The sequence below is a fragment of the Sus scrofa genome, chromosome 13 (genome assembly GCF_054392235.1).
Source record: "Sus scrofa isolate SSC_HxYL_T2T_F1_AM1 chromosome 13, Sscrofa_HxYL_maternal_Yorkshire_Landrace_v2.0, whole genome shotgun sequence".
NCBI classification, from domain to species: Eukaryota; Metazoa; Chordata; class Mammalia; order Artiodactyla; family Suidae; genus Sus; species Sus scrofa.
In genome coordinates this window covers 221,138,831-221,157,540 of record NC_139395.1, presented here as the reverse complement: position 1 = coordinate 221,157,540, position 18,710 = coordinate 221,138,831, and the positions used below count along the sequence as shown (strand labels likewise).

At 55.9% G+C, this 18,710-nt stretch overlaps 1 protein-coding gene across 1 annotated transcript in view; it reads right to left on the bottom strand.

Moving 5' to 3' along the window:
• The window catches only part of UBASH3A (ubiquitin associated and SH3 domain containing A), a 40,325-nt gene that overhangs the window by 5,489 nt on the left and 16,126 nt on the right, over positions 1 to 18,710 (bottom strand). Inside the window, exons 7-11 of the mRNA XM_003358975.4 lie at positions 13,722 to 13,845; positions 10,004 to 10,103; positions 7,021 to 7,143; positions 4,746 to 4,838; positions 521 to 665 (exon numbers count right to left, since the gene is read on the bottom strand). Coding sequence (XP_003359023.3) covers positions 521 to 665; positions 4,746 to 4,838; positions 7,021 to 7,143; positions 10,004 to 10,103; positions 13,722 to 13,845 — 585 coding nt within the window. The remainder of the gene's footprint in view (positions 1 to 520; positions 666 to 4,745; positions 4,839 to 7,020; positions 7,144 to 10,003; positions 10,104 to 13,721; positions 13,846 to 18,710) is intronic.

Genomic DNA, 18,710 nt, shown 5'->3' with positions numbered 1-18,710 from the left:
CAGGCCTGTGACAGCTGCCAGCCACGGGCAGAGGGGGACATGGGTTCTCTGGCTGACAGACGCCAGCCGGGCTCCCTGAGGCTCTTCTCAACAGCCTGACCTGTGGGCCTCATGTCCAACCTTGTGGAATCCATTTTAGGGAGAAGCTGGCTGACTCGGTTTAGCCAGAATTCCCCACGCCAGTACCCGATCACCCTGGGTATCTGTGCCAACTCTGCTTCCCCTCCATCCCCGGGGGTGCCTGACCCCTGGCTGGCTGCAGAAGGGTCCTCTTGGGTCAGTTTAGCAAGAATTAGCCTATTCTCCTAGGAGTGTCCCTCCTTCCACCTTGCCCCTGGGCTAAAATTCCCCACTTGGCCTTAGACTCGGCGCTGAATCTGACCTCCCCCCCTGTAAGCCCCCACCGTGGGGGACCCTCTTGAATAAAGCCACATCCTTGCCATCTGTAGCAAGCATCATGAGTGATTTTTCTCTAGCACAACGAGAAAAGCCCAGCAGCAGAGGACGCGGGCTGGCTTACCTGTAATCCATGCTGACATTGAAATTGGCCTCTTTCAGCTCTTCCAGGGTCATGAGGGTTGGGGTGGTCTTGCCGGCCTCCCACTTGGTCCATTCAAAGATGCCAGGTTCCACTCTTATCTTAACTTTTTTCTCCAGTTTGAGCTCTGGATGCAAGAGAACACCAGGGTTTATGCTGTGCATGGTCCATTCTGGCTTGATGCAAAGAAGTCTCTTACTAATCTACATCAAACCTTTGAAAACATTTGATTTTTTTTTTTTTTTTGGCTTGGTGAATATTGTCCTGTGATTACGCATGGCCATGTAATTTCTCGGATGCGGGCCACTGGGCCATTGGCCATTGGAGGGTGTCAGATGAGGGATGACCCTCTGTCCATCAGGAAGGGACAGAATCTCGCGGGATCTGAGAGGCACCACTGGCAGCCCCCCCAACCCCGTGGGCATTCCGATCACCCAGGGCAGCCCCACAGCAGCTGACCCAGGCGCATCCTCAGGTCAAGGGGAGGGCACCTATAAGGACTTGGCCAATCCAATGATGCGTTGAAAAGACGGGCCAATCACGGAGCTTGTTAGTCACAGGGAAGGGCCATCCTGGTAAAGACTCCAGATGGAGCCCGAGCAGAGGGTAGAAGGCAGTCATCTTCCAGAACATTCTAACTCCCCCATGCTTTTCTGCCTTCACTAAGGGACCTAGGGACTAAGCTGTCTCTTTGAGTGGGAGAAAAAAGAGACCCATTTTTATTCGGAATGGGGAAAGGCTATGAAACAGGTTCTTTGGTCAAGCACGTTGAGAAAAGAGAGTTAAGCCGCGTGGAGGGGGGTCCTGGGCCCTCCTGCAGCCTGTGAGGGGCTGTGTCCCCGGGAAAGAGGTGACAGGAAGGAAGAGTCTGGACGGTGTCCCGAATGGCACTGGCCCCTCTTCCTGTTCCACGGGTCACTCTTGGGGAAATTGTCGGTCTGGACACGCCCTGAGCGGTGTTGAGATAAGGTTTAGCATCCTGGAAAACAGGGTAGCTGTGTCTGAGGAGGTGGGAAGAGGCCAGGGGTCCTGTTTTTCTGGATTAACACAGGATTTATGAATTCATGCTCCTTAAAGTGACCTCTCTGCATACAGAGCAAACGTCCATGAGAAATCATGTTGAAGCCATTGACAGGATCAAGGGCAGAAACCTTTGGGGAGAACTTGTAGTTATATACGTAAGAGACCCAAATAATAGAAGTCAGAGAAAGAGTTCCCGCTGTGGCCCAGTGGGTTAAGAATCCAACTGCAGCAGCTCAGGTTGCTGCAGAGGCATGGGTTCTGTTCCTGGCTCTGGGCAGTGGGTTAAAGGATCCAGTGTGGCTGCAGCCCTGGCTCGGATTCAGTCCCTGGCCTGGGACCTTCCATATGCTGCAGGGGCAGCCGTTAAAAACAAACAAACAAACAAACAAAAAGAAGTCAGAGAAATTGGAGCACCTGCTCCCAGCCACAGGTGAAAATTAAAGTGGCTGCTTAGGTTCATGGAAAAGTAGCAGCCTCCTGGGTGGGTTAGAACAAAATAAGCTCATCACACGGCAGGTATGAAGGTGGGCGGGGCCTGGGACATTCAGGACCCCGGCACCTGTTACCTTTCATCCTGGATTTGTGTGTGTTTCTCGCTTTCTTCCCATCGGATTTCTCTAATTGTGGAATTCACACAAACACTTTGATCCTAAGCTGTGCAGCGATGAAACGACATCACAGCTATTTTGCTTTGCTAACGTCATATTTATTGGGTTATCAGACAGAAACACTGAGAGCAAACACTGCCTAGAGGACTTGCCCAGCTACTGGGAAACTCTGAGCCTTCATGTGGCCACTTCTGCTCCTGCCACTTCCTGCCCCCCTCTGGCAAGAGGCAGGGCTGGAGGGAACACACCCAGTTCTTACTGATGGAGAAAGGGAATCTGACCCCACAGGACCATGGTTGCTGGTGGGGGCTGGGGTGGGGGTGCCATCACTTCTCTGAAAAAGCACTGGGGCCACAGCATCCTTCCAATCCCTTCCCCCAACACTAGAGTCTATGACCCTGCAGTTGAATGAAGCCCCGAGGCGAGTGTGTGTGTGTGTGTGTGTGTGTGTGTGTGTTAGTTGTGTGTGTGTGTTGGGGGGGCGGGTGTGGTTGTGACCTCCTGCCCCATTTTAGCCCTAGAGCCAGGCCCCATCTCCCAGGCCACACTGAAGTCACATGCTGGGGGTCCTGGGTCCCTCCCTGGGTTTAGCCTCGGACGTTGTGCATCAGGCCAGAGCCCAGAGCTGCAGGGAAGCAGAGCAATGACCACGAGAACACAAGCACCGGTGAACCATGGCTGTTTCACGGTCTCAGGGACCCGAGGCACCATGCAGGGGCGTCGGAGGCCCCTGTCATGCTCCGGGGAGAAATGACAAATGTAGGGTGGCTGCAAGGCCGATGAGACACAGACACGGCCCTTGAGTTTTAAGTGAGTGGAAGGCGGACTGTGACGAAATGGATTCCCACCCCCACAGTCACTGCATGGATTACGAAGCAGCACGTCCAGGAGAAGGTAGGAAAGGAGAGTGGACTGGCCTTGAGCCCAGGCGGGTCCAGAGTGTGGATCAGGTCCGTCCTGGGGTGGGATTCCCAGCCGCCTGTAGACTGGGGGGCATTGGTCAGAGCGGCTCTGATGTACAGGTAGGAGGTACGGGGTGGGGCTCGGGCTGGCAGATCCAGCATCAGTTGGACAGCCCCTGTGGGGAAGGTTTTAACCCTGGTCCCTGCCCGCTCTCGGACACCTGCCGCTATGCCAGTATGGGCAAGTCAGCTCGTCCAGCAGGAACCTCTTTGCTCCCTGTCACCCTCCTTCAATGACACCCTTCCTCCCCGACCTTGATCTTGTGCTTCCAGCCACTGCATCCTCCCCAAGCTCAGGGCCAACCTCTCTGTCTCCACCCAGCAGCCCCTTCCTGCAGCCTCCTCCCTCTCGTCCTCCCAGGCTCCGCCCCATGGAGCTCACTCTTTTCCTGGCATCGTTCACCCCCCACGGCCTCTAACTCCCACTTGAAGCAGCTTCAAGTCGCCAGTAACCGTGGCCCCCATGTGCACCCTCTCTGGCTTCGTCATACTCAGAGGTAGCGCCAGCTCCTCCTGCCCCTCCCTGGCCATGCCTGGGGGCCAGCCCAGGCCAGCCCAGGGGTCTCCGTGTGGAGCCCTGCCCACGGACCTCAAGCGGCTTTGTGCTGCCTGATGGCATTTTGGACTTAAACCACCCCATCCCGGTCCCCTCCCTGAGAAGCATGTCTTGCCTTATTGCGCCCCCTGCTCAGCTGGTACCCTGACGTCCTGGGCGTCTGAGAGAGCAGAGGCAAGCCCCCTCCTCCAGGTGCACCCACCTGCTGCACCTGTCCTGCACTCTGCTTTCGGTTTGCTCCCGGTGGAGGGGCCCCTTCCTCACGCTGGGAGTGCAGGACCAAGGCCGCCCCCGCAGGCAGGCTGCCCTTTCCTGGCAGCAACTTGCTTCTTCCTGCAGTTGGAAGCTCAGAAGGGTCTGCCGCTGGCTTCCCAGCACGTAGCAGCCTTCAGGGCGCTGGGTGGCTCCCATGAGCCGATTCCCTTGTTGGGGCAGTCCTGAATTTTTTTTTTGTCTTTTTGCCTTTTCCTAGGGCTGCTTCTGCGGCATGTGGAGGTTCCCAGGCTAGGGGTATAATCGGAACTGTAGCTGCCAGCCTACACCACAGCCATAGCAACTGGGGATCCGAGCCGCTTCTGCGACCTACATCACAACTCATAGCAACACTGGATCCTTAACCCACTGAGCAAGGCCAGGGATCGAACCTGCAACCTCATGGTTCCTAGCCAGATTCGTTGACCATTGAGCCACAACGGGAGCTCCAGTCCTGCATTTTGGACTTAAGAAGGGACCACAGCAGGATGCAGCTCTCTGGGAATACTCACACCCTCAAATTAAAAAAATCCTCCAAACAAAACCCAAAAACCACAGGGCAGAAGCAGACCAAAGGCCAAGGGCGGTGGCAGCCCCCTGGCACACGATGACGACCTGACGTTCCAGAAATGCCAACGGGTGGGGTGCCTGCTCACAGCTCTCAGGGGCTGGTTCACAACGGTCTGATGACTTCAGGTGGCTGCTCATGGCCACCCACCCAATTCTCCCTCTGCCCTGCCCTCTCCCCCTGCAGGAGAAGCCTGAGGTCAAGGCAACACGAGAAGCCCGCTGCGGCCCCCACTGACCTTCCAGGATGTGCTTGGCTGTCTGCACGCAGCGGAGGGCCGGGGAGGTGAACACGGAGGTGATGCTGGTACCACTCTCCAGCAGCGCTTCCCCTGGAAAACAGTGGGTGGAAGAGTGCCGTCTCCATAACTGCAGCCCCCTGGCAGCCACTCCAACAGGTGGCTTACTCCCCACGGTGGGTGGGGCCTGAAGTCGCCCCAAGAATCCCCCCATCCCACGGACAAGCCCTCCCCTTGAGCATGAATGGAAGCTGTGCATGTGGCGAGCTGACACCTCCGGGACAGCTCTGTTGGATGGCCGAAGGGGATGAGTGTGTCAGCTGAGCCCATTAAGAGCAGAGTGTCCTCCAGCGGGTCCCAGAGGTCAGCCACTCAAAGCTGGAGGGGTTTGACACGCAAGCAACTCCCTAGAGATGGCGGCAGCCACGTGGCAGGGAACGTGCATGGGCTCCTGGAACCGCGAGTGGCCCTGTGCCGATGCCTGGCAAGGGAGCAAGGACTTCAGTCCTACAGCCACAAGGAACCGAATTCTCCCACCAGCCTGAGGAGTTTGGAGCTACTTCTGGGAGGCTCCACCTGGCCCCTTGATTTCAGGGTGGAGACGCCGGGCAGGGAACCCAGCCAGGCTGCTGTGTTTGCATGTCTGACCCACAGAACCGTGAGCCATCAAGTGGGGGCTGTTTCAAGTTCACCACCATCAACTCTGCAGTGATGGAAACTCCAGGACCCCGCGGCTCATGGAAAGACAAGCCTGTAAACCCCACTCCCTCTTGCCAGATCAGAGGACCTGATCTTTGGGAAAGAAGGGGATTCTTCAGCCCCAAATCCACATGGTACCAGCACCAGTGAAGTGTCGGCAGATGCTGTGAGGGGCTGATGTGTGTCCCTTAATTCATATGCTGGGGTCCTAACCCCCAGTGTCTCCTGTGACCTTTAGACGAAGGGTCTTTACAGAGGTGATCAAGTGAAGGTGACATCATTAGGCAGGCTCTAACCCAGTCCGACGGGCGTCCTTATGAGTAGGGGAAATCTGGACACAGAGGGTGACACGCTGACAACCAAGGGAGCAGACGTCACCTGTGAGCCCAGGAAAGAGGCCTGGAAAGAGCCTGTCCCTCCCCACCCCACCCCCACCAGCCTCAGGAGGACCAGCCCTGCTGACGCCTTGACCTCAGCCTTCCACCCTCCAGAATTGTGAGACCGCACACTTCTGTGACCTGAGCCCTTGCACCTGGGGGGCTTTGTTAAGGCAGCAGCCACAGGAAATGAACACAGGGGCTGCCAGTTGCCCACACGCACACCCGTTCACACGTCCTCCCACGGGGATTAGGCAGCCCTCTGGGCGAGGATCTGGGCGTGAAACAGCCTCGGAGGTACGGTACGGAAGGGGCTTTCGCACAAGCCCGTGCGCACACATACACATACGCACGCACACACACACAGGTGCACGTGTGTGCACACACACGCGCACGCGCGCGTGCACACACACACACACACACACACGCAGACTGGGAGGAAGGAGCCCGGGCAGGGCTGGGGGTTGTCACAACGCCCCCCCCACCCACCGCCGGAGCCCCTGTTGTGTCATCTCTCCCAACTTGAGCTCAGGGACCAAACATCCGTACCCTGAAGCCACAGCCGTGGTGCGGGCTCAGCATTTCCACCATGGATGCCAGCAAATGCTGCAGCCCAGGCCTGCCCACCCGGCCCGGGAGCTGCTGACCGGACACTGACCGCCCAGCTCAGGGCGGGGAACTCTGGCACGTCCCTCCAGTTAACAAGCGTGTACCTGGCAGGCCGGGGAGCCCTCCCGAGTCTAGCTTTGAGTTTCTTAATTCGTAAAATGAAGACAAGCTAGCTCAGTGGCCTCTTCTGCTCCAAAAGATCGATCACGTGGCACCAGAACCCCACAAAACCAAAGCCCAAGGTGACAGATTTTGAAGTAAAATCAAAGAGAGGCTGTGTGTTTTAATTTTTCAGTGACATCCTTAATGCACACAGCGGTCACTGATTTTTTTTTCCCCTTTCCTCTCTTTTCTTTTCCTTCCTTTCGTCCCTCCTGCCTTCGCCAACCATGCATTCCCAGGCCAAATCTCTGAGCTCTTTCACCTACTGGCTGTGTGACCTTGGACAACATACTTAACCTCTCTGTGCCCCAGCTTCCTCAGCAGAGTGAGGATAATGCTATTACTGATGCCGTGTGTAGCAAGCGTGAGGGGTGACAAATTGCTACGACTATTGTTACGACTCCTAGCAGAAGGGGCCTCCAACACACCTGCCATTCTGGACTGGAAAATTCCGCAAGATGATAGCGGTGGGTCGCTCTCGAAGTCTTTGATACCGTTGCTCCGTCTGGGCAGACCGCGAGGGAAGTTCAGGTCTGGCCGGTAGTATTTCCCTAAAGCATAAATAAGCACCAGGGGTTTAGTTTGTCAAGTTCATGCAGATTTGTCCCACAGGACTCTCAAGGACAAGACCCACGTTTAAAAATAAAAATCATTATTAAAAAAAAAAAAAAAAGACCCGCGTTTGAAGCTTGGCAGTTATTTCAATTGTTGTCAACTGCGTTTTTGCCTTTTTGTTCTTTTTCTTTTTTTTTTTTTCTGGGTGTGTTTGTGGGAGAAGGTGGTGCCACGTCTTCCTCCTCTGCCGTCTTGATCTTCCTGCCTTTTTTTTTTTTCTTTTGGCTGCACCAGCGGCAGGTGGAAATTCCAGGCCAGCGATTGAACCCTCACCGCAGCGACAGCCTGAGCCTCACAGTGACGGCTTCCCCGGCTGAGCCGCCAGGGGCGCCCCGCGTGTTTTTTCTCGAACGCGCCCTGTGACGTGGGTTCGGTTCCGGGAGAAAGTTCTGCTCTACTGAGCATGTGTGTTTCCTCAGACACCGAAACTCATGTTTTGATGCAGGAACCGCAGGATGCCCTCTTTGCCCGCTCACAGCCGACAGATTCGCTCATGCAATTTTCCCGACTGAGAACCAAGCGTCTCCGTGACCGATGCGGCTTAACTTGATAAGCGTCTCGAACGGGCATCAATTAGGTGAAATTCCACCTGCCCCCTTAGCCGTGAGGCGCACTCTGCCCACAGGGACAGGGTCCTGCGTGGTGCAATATGAGTCAGTTGGTTGGGGGGGGCTGGAAATCAGGGGGCTTCCCTGGGACTCTGCCCACCCACTCCTCCAGAGGCTCAGAGCCCCTTGGGTCAAGAGTTTGACCTTGAGCTCTAAGATGAGACTGTCTGGTGCAAATGCCGGCACCACCAGGGATGCGTTGTGTGATTAGAGGCAACGGGTTAATCTCCCTTATCAGCGAAAAAGAGGGGGCGGTCGAGTTTGAAGGAATCAGTGGTATAAGGCCTGCAGCCCAGAGCCTGACCCAGAGGGAGCTGTCAACGCGGGGCGGGTCCGACCTTATGGGCAGATTACCAATAATCCCTTCGGAGGCCACGCCACCACCCAGCCCTCGCGTCCTCCCGCGTCACCTGGCTGGCCTGTCACCTGCGCCTGAGTGCGCACCCAGCCCTCCGTCACAATCAGCGGGAGGCAGCCGCTATTTTGTGTGCCTTGTGGTTTGGGTTCCAGGACGGATTTTTCTGGAAGCGGCCTCCCTGGAACGTCCCTCAGCAGAGACTTAGTTGGAACTCTAAGCTCCGAAGGCTTTTATTAAACTCCAGGGTTAGCTGTGTCCAGGGAAAGGTGTTTTCTGTTGTTCATGCCAAGAGAGGCTCCTACACGCGAATCCTGTTCTCAAGGGCGTCTGGGATCCCCTGCCCCGTCTAGGTCTTCTGCCCACATTGGCGCTTTATCTGTGGGCACTGCGCGAGGCAGGGGGCAGAGGGCAGAGGAAGCCGAGGACCGGGGCAAGGTTAGGTTCTGGTGGGTGTAGAGTCTGAGCAAATAGGGGGGCCCTGGGGAGTGAGAGGCCATGGGAGGGGGTGGGTTGCTGGGCCGGAAGTGAGAATGGACCCCAGACTGTGAAGAGGGGCTGGCGGGGCCCCCAAATACCCCATCGTAATTGCTCAGACAATGCAGCTCGCCCAAGTCAAGGTCGGCCACCGGAATTCACTCGAGCAGGGCTTCCTTACCTTGTAAAAAGATCCACCAGCAGTTTCCTTTAAGCTGGGACCTTCCGTGACTTTAAACTATTTTCCCCTCATAGGAGGCTTGACCTTTTTTGTGTGTGACCGAGCTCTTCCCTCGTTTTACGAAGTCCTGGCACTGGTTTTGAGGCTGGCTGTCTGGTCTGGTTCCCGCACCACCACCGCAGACACACTGACAGGTGGCCCTTTTCCGTGTGTCGTTTCAGTCATTGTTTTACTGCAAGAAAGCATCCTGTAATTCTTTGTTTGCATGTCAGTGCATCCGCAGACACACCTGTTTCTTCCTTGAGCCTTTGCGTCTCTGGTCTTGGTTTGTGGAGACAAGCTCGGCCTTGGGTCCGTGGGTTCCGGGAGAAGGGGGTGGTGCGTTTTCTCGTGTGCTGGTCATCTGCCAATGCTTTCGTCCCTTTACGCCCCCCTTTCCTGGCTCGCTGGGCTCCTGTGGGGGGCGGGGATCCCCAAAGGGCTGATCCCCTACGTTCCCCAGCCGCTGCGCGTGGATTCGATCCCTACGTTCATTCAGTGCTTTGATGTACGCAGTTAGCCAAGGGTTTGAAGTTGGGCTGCTGGACCTTCCGGGGGGAGGGCTGTTGACACAGTCGTGGGTCAATACAGAGACGGCCTGCGGGCTTCTGTATATGGACAAGCCCTGTTCTTAGTTCTTGGCCTCCGGAGGGGTGAGGCTGGGGTAAGCCCCGCCGTGTTAAAAACGCACGCCCTTCGGGTTAGGGTAGGCCGGGGGCCACCACAGAGAAGCTGAGCTCAGAGAGGTGCAGTGATGAGATGGCAAGACGGGGACCTGCCAGCAGCTGAGGGTTGGAGCCTGCCAGTCAGAGTGACCTGCCCTGGGGTCAATGCCCCACCCATTAACCATAAGCCCTGTGTGTGCGGCCAGGACCCCCAGGCTGTCCACGTGTCCCCCCAGCAGACGTGCTCACCACTGAATGCCAGCCCTCATCGTCCCCAAAGTGTTTGATGTAAGATCCTAACAGGTGCAACCCCCTCCAAGGCACATGGGTAGCAGCAGGGGCGGGGAGAGAGGGAGTGCGTGTCCCCTGCCCCTAGTCTCTGCGTGCTCAGTGACGCCGCCTGGGGCCCCGGGGGCTCAGGCTGGAGAAGGCCCGAGTCCCGCGTCTGGCCTCTGCCCGGGCTGCACCTACCGTCCGGGGTGGAGCACTGCTGCAGCCACGACTTCCCGAAGACTTGATCCACTCTCTCCCCGTGGCGCACCACCAACACGCCTCTCCTCAGGATCGAGGCCTGGGGGCGGGGGGAGAAGGGCACAGGACATGTGACACCCCCGACGGGACTTGTTCCAGCAGCGTCTCCCCTCACCCGGCGGCGGCCCAGACCCCGCGTCCTGCGCGTCCTTGTTTAGCAGCGGCCGCCCGTTTTGCCGGAGCTGTCCCTGTGCGAGGGGACTCGGACTTGCAGCTCTTCGATGTCTGGCAGGTTTTAGTGTTCTGGGCGTTATCACGCGCACAGGAGATGAAAACAAAGTGGGATGAACGCGCCACCTGGCGGCACGTCAACGGTCTGCGTTCTGTGCCCCCCGCAGGCCGGGCCCCTGCTCAGGCTGTTGTAACACAGTACCCTGGGGGCCTAGGAACTACACAGAGACGTGCCTCACCGTCTGGGGGCGGTGAGTCTCAGGTGCCAGCCAGCAGGTGCCAGCAGGTGCCAGCAGGGGGTGCAGGCCCACCTCCAAGCCAGCTTCTCCCTGTGTCCTCACGTCATGGAGGGCGAGGGAGCATCTGGGGACTTTCTCTAAAGGCCACTAGTCCCAGTCGTGGAGACTCCACCCCCGTGACCCAGCACCTTCCAAAAGCCCTGTCCCCAAACACCGTCACATGCATCATCGAGATTTCAGCCCAGGAATTCGGGAGACACACAAGCATTCATCCTCCTATAGTGACGTCGCAGAACGTTATCTGCATCCATCTTAATACGATAATAGGGAGTTCCCGTCGTGGCGCAGTGGTTAACGAATCCGACTAGGAACCATGAGGTGGCAGGTTCAATCCCCGGCCTTGCTCAGTGGGTTAAGGATCCGGCATTGCCGTGAGCTGTGGTGTAGGTTGCAGATGCGGCTTGGATCCCGTGTTCCTGTGGCTCTGGCGTAGGCCGGTGGCTACAGCTCTGATTAGACCCCTAGCCTGGGAACCTCTGTGCTGTGGGTGTGGCCCTAGAAAAGGCAAAAAGACCAAAAAAAAAAAAAAAGAAAGAAATACAATAATATATACATTTATACTATGTGTGATATGTAATTTTAATCTATTATGATATATATCATATTGCAAATGGTATATATAATATGATATATTATATGACATATAATCTATTATTAGAATATATAATTATATGTTATAAAATTAAAGTAACATTATGATAAGGTATAATATAATTAAAATTATAATAAAGTATATTATAATTATAAAATTATAATGAAAACATAATATTCTTATCATATAATTATAATAAAATATAATTATAGTGATATAAAAGGATAAAATTATGTCATAGTATTACAGATTATATGTTGTAATTATGTGCAATATATATAATATATAATGGAGGTATCTGTATAACACATAGGTGTATATAGATCTTTCTCTGCTTATGGTGAAATTACATCCCAATGATCTCACTGTAAGTGGAAAATCTCAAGTCAGAAACGCCTCTAACACACCGAAGGTGCTGAGTCGTAGCTGAGCCCGGCCACCCCAACCGTTCTCACAACACATACGCCTACCGTGGGGCAAAATCGTCCACCACAAAGCCTGTTTTAGAATAAAAGGTTGACTCTCTCCCGTCATTTCCTGAGTCCTGTACTGAAGGTGAGAAACAGGACGGCCGTGTGGGTCCAGAATGGTGAGTGTATCGGCCATGGTCCCTCCCGAGTGTGGGGCCGCCTATGCCCAACTCAGAGAGGAGGGGGCTGCACAGGAAAGAATCAAAACTCAAGGATTCAGAGTTCCCGTGCGGCTCAGTAGAAACAAACCTGACTCGTATCATGAGGATGCAGGTCCCATCCCCCGCCCCTCTCCGTGGGTTAAGGTCACCAACACGGCTTGGGTCTGGCGTGGCTGGGGCTGGGGCTGTGGCGTCGGCCGGCAGCTGTAGCTCCAATTCAACCCTCCAATTCAACTCTCCAGCTGCCTGATGCTTGGGACCGACTCCGTTCTGATGGACACGGGGCGTGTGGTGTCTGGGAGCCCGAGGGGGGTCGAGGTCTCCCTTGGGAGTTTCCCAGGCCCTGGGGCCGGGGCTTCAAATCGGGCCCACGGTCAAGACAAGGTGAGCCCCGAGATTGCTCGTAATGGGGGGCAGGTGCTTGGTTCTGGATGCAAACACCCACCTAGGTGTTTGCACCCAGCTCCGAGGGCACGGCCGTCTTTCCGTCTGCACACTGAAGTGTGGCTGTGCAGAACCGCCTGCACCAACACCAGCCGCCTTTCCCACCCCTGCCCCCTCCACGGGCTGCTCCCTCAGCCCTGGGCAAAGTACCGCCACGGCCTTGGGGTGAGGTTCTGGATTTTTGCCGAGGGGCTAGGGGGTGGAGGGCATTTTCTTCCCTGGAAGAGCCCAGAGCATTGAACTCTGAAGCGCAGAGTTTGCAGCAGGAGTGGTATGTAAAGTGGAAGGTCCGGGGGGATGGAACGGACGGACCCCTGGGTCCCCAGAGCTTTGGGGCTGCACTGAATCTTTCCACGTAAGGTGTGGGATGCCTTTCCTGGGACAAAGGCACCACCAGCGGGGATGGAAAACAAAAGCTATTCTCTTCCACTTCTGAAGGCTGGACATCCAAAAGCAAGATGTCACAGGCCCAGGCCCCTCTGAGGCTTGGGGGGGGGGGGCAGGTGCGTTGTCTTGCTCACCCCTGCCAGCTCCTTGCTGTGTGGCCATGTGGCTCCAGCCTCTGCCCCACCCATGGTCACACGCTCCTCCCCTGGTGCCTGGGCCTCCCCATCTCTGGGCATCACGTCCCCTGGTTCCCAGTCATGAGGACGGATGTGCTTCAGGGCCAGTGGGTCAATCCAGGATAATCCCCGCCCAGACCTTTGTCTCAGTCCCGGCTGCAAAGACCCCTTCCCTCGAATGTTTCCAGGGGCAGGAGCTAAGCTCACTTTGCCATCTTTTTATTACACCTGTGGCCACCGTTGTCCTTTCTCACGACCTGGAGGGAGCGACCTCAGACCGGGATGGGTTTTATTCACGGGACGGTGTCAAGTTCACATCCACTTAAAGCACCAGCGTGTTCGGATGGAGGCTGAGCTTGGGGCTGAGCCTTTGGGTCCAGCCCCTCCCTTGCTCAATCGGGAGTGCCGGGCGCAGCCTCGGGGAGCCCCAGCCCCAGGCCGTGCCCCAGGCCGGGGCGCCTCCTCCCCTGCGTCTGCCTCTGGCTCCCAGTCAAGGGCTCCTCTGCCCGAGTCGCTCTCTCCCACTGAGGACCTGGCTGAAGGGGTCACCCCTATGCCCACCCCGTGTCCCAGGGTCCTCAGCCTTGTGCTCAGCTCTCGTGTGACCTGGAGGCGGCCCTGGGGGGCTGGTGGGTTCCTGAGAAAGGAGCCAGCTGGCTGATGGCAGAATGAGGGTGAGGGCGTGGCATCCTGGGAGGACCGTGCCCTGCCCCTTCCCTGTCCCGGGTCCTGGGCCCATGCCTGGCAGGGCTGTGGACACAGCTGTATGTGCATGCGTGTGTGTGCTGGAGGAGAGGTCACCCTCTACCCTGGTGCAGGGAGCAGGGCGACCCAGTAGCAGAGGGACGGGCCCCTTGCTGGCCACCCGGGTCTGGGCTCAGGGCAGCTGGGTCTCCACCCAGAGTTCACACAGAGCGCGGTCTCGCCCGGCTCACTTTGCCCTCAAGGGGTGCGTCACCTGGAGGGACTGCAGGCTGCTGGCGCTCCGGGACATGTGTGGCACGTGGGGCTCCCCGTTGCGTCTGCTGCTGGCCTCGTCCTTCCTGGAGCCTGGGTCCAAGGCACGACTGAAGGTGTACGTCCTATGGGAGAAGAAAGACACCCGGAGTCAGGAAGGCGCTGGGAATCACCTGTTGTCACGCGCTCGAGAATGTAGGCGACATGATGGGCTGCTGGGGTCCCCGCGAGGATGAAAGGAAGCGGTGGCTGCAGAGGACACGGCGCCCAGCACGTCGCGCTCCCGAGCCAATGGCGGTTGAGCGTCTCCATCACCATCTGCGCGGGACGAACCTCGGATGTATAGTCCTGGCCCCCAGGGCCTCCGATGGGCCCGGTGTGGAGGCAGGGCCTTTAAAGAGCTGCTGAAAAATGAGGCCACCAGAGGGGTACTGACTCCGTCTGCCCGGGTCCTTCTGAGAGGAGGAGATCCGGACACAGGCCCTCACAGCGGGACGGCCGTGCGAGGACACGGGGAGGAGTCGGCTGTCTGCACACCTCCGGGAGAGGCCTCCGAGGAGCCAACGTGGTCTCGGACGTCTGGCCTCCAGGGCTGTGAATGGACGCCCCATCTACAGCATCTTGTTCCAGGGCCCCAGCAAGCCCGTGCATGTCCCTCCGAGAGTCCCCTTCTGAAGCAGCCACAGGCGTGAAGGTGGCCGAAGCGGGGACACAAGGACGAGGGAGCAGACACATTTGGCAGCCCGGGGTAGTAGGGCAGGACACACGCAGGAAAGGCCCAGGGGCACCAGGGGCCGTGGGCGACTGGAGTGCCCGAGCAGCTGCAGGCAGAGAGGAAAGTGCTGCTTGGCTGGCACACGGAGCTCCCGGGCCAGGGATGGAGCCCGAGCCGCGTGCGTCTGCGACCCACACAGCAGCTCGTGACCACGCCGGATCCTCTGCCCATGGAGCGAGGCCAGGGCTGGCACCCACATCCTCATGGATTCTAGTCGGGTTCTTCACCCACTGAGCCGCAATGGGAACTCCCTTCCTTCCTGCTTCTGATGCACCCGTCAGCCGGGGACCCCCAAGATGCCAAGTCGCTGCTCTGCTAGCTGTTCTGTCTCATCGATCTGTTTTTTTTCTCTTTCCCTGAAGGCAGGACCATCTTAGGGGTTTATAACACGTTTCTAATATCTAATCAGGTAAAGATCTTCTCTCATTTTCCCCCCACTATTTTAATTCCCAGACGGACTCTCAATCGTTCAGTGAGGTTCCAGCAAACGCTCCCCCTGGGATCGTCCCCCGAATTCCGTTAAACCCGGGAGTAACTCTGGGAGGGTCCATTTTCCTTGATCTCACACGTGCTGTGTTTCTACATATTTGGTCCGTTTGTAAGTGTTTGCCTTTCTCTCCCACAGACGCCCTAGTCTCCCCGTTCTCGTAAAGCTGACGGCTCCCAGGCTTCCATCTGGAGACCCTAATGGGGTCCTGTGCTGGAAGGGGCGGCATTTTTCCTGCATCTCAGTGGCCCGGGGTCAGGCCATCTGCCTTTCACCTCCGCAACTGTGCTCCCAGCACCCTCAGTGCCCACGTGGTGTTTGACGCAGTTAACGCATTTCCCAAGTCCTGCAAGTGGCACCTTCTCTCTCCACCTGGGTACCTCTCCCGTCTTGCGCTGCAAAGCCTATTGGCGGATCCGGGTCACATAGGCTTATGGGATTCGTATGCTCTCGGGGCCAGATGCCACGCGTAGGAAGTGTGGGTGCTGGCTGGTCATGGGCGGACGAGAGCACGACCCCTGTCTTCAAACTAGTGACAGTTTCCTCTTCAAATGAACCTGCTTCCAGTATTCAAAGAGCCTCGTCTTGACACAGGAAACCTTGGTTGGTTTCCTCTTCCTGACGGCGCGGTGGCGGGCGTGGCTCACGATGCAGGGCGCAGGCTGCTTATCTATAAATAACATCTGTGAAGTTTACAGTCGGAGAGAAAAATTGACTTTTTCTTTTTTTGGGGGCCAGTTTTTCAAATGAAATACATCATAGCTTTGCCGCCGGGATGTTGGTGATGAGAGGAGAAAGGAAAGAACCTAGCACTTTATTTTATTTTATTTTTTTTGTCTTTTTGCCTTTTCTTGAGCCGCTCCCGAGGCATATGGAGGTTCCCAGGCTAGGGGTCGAATCGGAGCTGTAGCCGCCGGCCCTACACCACAGCCACAGCAACGTGGGATCTGAGCTGTGTCTGCGACCCACACCGCAGCTCACGGCAACATCAGATCCTTAACCCACTGAGCAAGGCTAGGGATCGAACCCGCAACGTCATGGTTCCTAGTCGGATTCGTTAACCACTGAGCCACGATGGGAACTCCGAGAAACTAGCACTTTAATATTTTCTGTTTTCCTCTTAAACTTCAGAGCCTGCTTAGCATGTACGGTACACTGCAGAAGTAGATTATTTAAATTCTCCCTGGTTCAAAGGGGCCCAGCTTGGGGGCTGTGTGGACCGTGACCGTTTGTCTGCTGGGGCTGCTATAACAAGGTACTGTGCCCCGGGCGGCTTAAACAACGGACATTTATTCTAGAACATTCTGGAGGCTGGAGGTGCAAGATGGAGGTGCGAGCAGGGCAGGTCCCCGCCAGTCCTCCCTCCTGGGCATGTAGATGGCCGTCCCTCCCCGTGTCCCCACACGGCCATCCCTCTGCGGGCACCTGCGCCCTGCTCTCTTCTCATAAGAACACCAGTCAGATTGGGTCAGGGTCCACCCTTGAGACTTCATTTTGCCCCCATCCCCTCTTTAAAGACTCATCTGCAAATGCTGGGGTGCTGGGGGTCGGGACGTCACTGTGGGACTCTGGGGGGCACCACGCAGCCTGGGGCAGCCCCTTTATGACGTCTGGGCTACTGGCCATTGACTCGCTCTGTGGTTTTGGGAGGTTCCTGGACATGTGCTGCTTCAGGATCGGGACTCTTCTCTCGGCTCGAAAAGGACAAAACGTTCTCGGAGCGCGAATGGTCGTGGTTCTTTGGAGATTATGCTGCCGGTCGTCTTCTCCGCGAAGGGTCAAAAGCCTGAGATTCACCCACACACTCCGTCGCCGTCACTCGGGTGGCCTCCCATCTTTTCCTCGGGCAAATACTGTAGGGTCATGGTACTGCCCCGTGGGACCCCATCGGAGATGTTGACGGGCTGTCGGCACCGCAGTCTCCCTGCCCACAGCGGGAACAGACTTGGGCCAGCACCATCGAACCGACTTTCTGCTCAACAGACCGGTGATATGTCCAGACATTCTAGGGCCATTTTCTGATTTCAAACGTTTGACTGTTTAATAAGGTACACTTGGGGCTGCTTTAAAAGACACAGCCAGGACAGCTGAGTCCCACAACAGGGCTGGTTCTGCCCTTCTGGCCCACAGTCACAGGTCACACTTTGTCCCACTGCCTCCCAGCAAGGGCGGAGCTTCCAACACACAGCCCATCACATGCCCCATCCTTAGCCCTTACGATACAGCTCAGGCCAGTCCTTAGTTTCCTCTTAATTCCTAGGGGACACCTGTTTCCAGAAAGAAGAGTCCCAGGAATGTCCACTTAAAAGCTGGAATGGTTATTTTGGTGGTAGGTGACGGATAGATTAACTGTGAGGTGTGTAAAGCCACCATCTCATTTTCTAGAGTCTTCTCTGCATAGTTCTAGAAACATCCACTTGGCTGAATGCTTGGTGACGGTGAAGCTCGCTTGTCCTGGGCAAGGTTTGGAGGACTTGCTAAAGGGCGGGGGCCAAAGTGGACCAGGCCACCTGGAGCTCAGACAGCCAGTTAGGGTAGAGCCAGCATCTTCTCTCCTGCTACTCCTGGAATGGTTCATGGACCAGTGACGGACTGAGTTGGTTCTAAAAGGAGACAAGTGCTTCCTTAATTGCAAGATGTCATTGGGCCCCTCCACCTCCCGGGGCCCAAACGTCCATGGCCCTCAGGGAGCATGACACGATGCAGCTGATTCTCTCCGAGGTCCCTGGTGTCACCAATGTCCTGGGATTCTGTTGTGGCCACTGGACCATGGCCATGTCTACACCTGCAAAATTGTGCTTGTTCAGGACGACTGGTCTACCTGCGGCTGGGAAGGCTGTGGTTATTCGGTGGAAGTCGTGTCACTTTCCACACTGGGTGTGGGAGAGCTTGGAGCCTGGGTCCTTCATCGTGCAAGGTGTGTACAGAGCTTGGCCCTGGGTTCGTCTGATTTCTCCCCTTTATTCTCCCTTTGACCCCATTTCCTTATGTTTTCTTTGAACTTAAAATTGATTCATTTATATTTTGAATAAGTAATGTATTTCTATGGTTAAAGGTTTTTAAAAATTATGCAGTTCCTATCCTGTTCTCCCCACTTTGCAGCTAGTTACCGTTAGAAGTTTCCAGGGATTTCCTTTCCAGGGAACTTTTAGGCCTAAACACGCATATAAATAACTGTGTATGTATATACATACCGACAACAACGTTCACTTCATCTTTCCCCAGAATAATACCATCCTGTACCCATTGTTCAGCAAAGTATCTTCAGTTTTATGTCAGTCCGTAAAATACTTTCTCATGAGCAATTGAAAAAACTTCAAGTATTCTACTGCCTGCAGGTATTGCCGTTTTTTTCGCTGGCTTATTTTTAATTTGATTATCTGCTGGATGAGGTGATAGTGGAAAGCCACACACACCTTTGCCCAGTTGTCCAGTGAAACGTGACGCCAGGTTCTGCCGCAAAGAGATTCTGCAGATGTGGTTAAAGTCCCTAATCAGTCAACCCTCAGTGAATTGAAAGGGAAGCTCTCCCGGGTGGGCCTGACTTACTCAGCTGAAGGCCTTTTAACAAAAGCTCAAAAACTTTTCCAAATAGCAGCTGTGTCTGAAGTTCACTGCTCTGCTGCCCACCTGGGTGGTTCTGCCCAATGGTCACACCTGGGTGAGAAGTTCCACGCATCCCTGGATGTCCACACATCCCTGGATGTCCTATGGTCACCTGGCCTTCC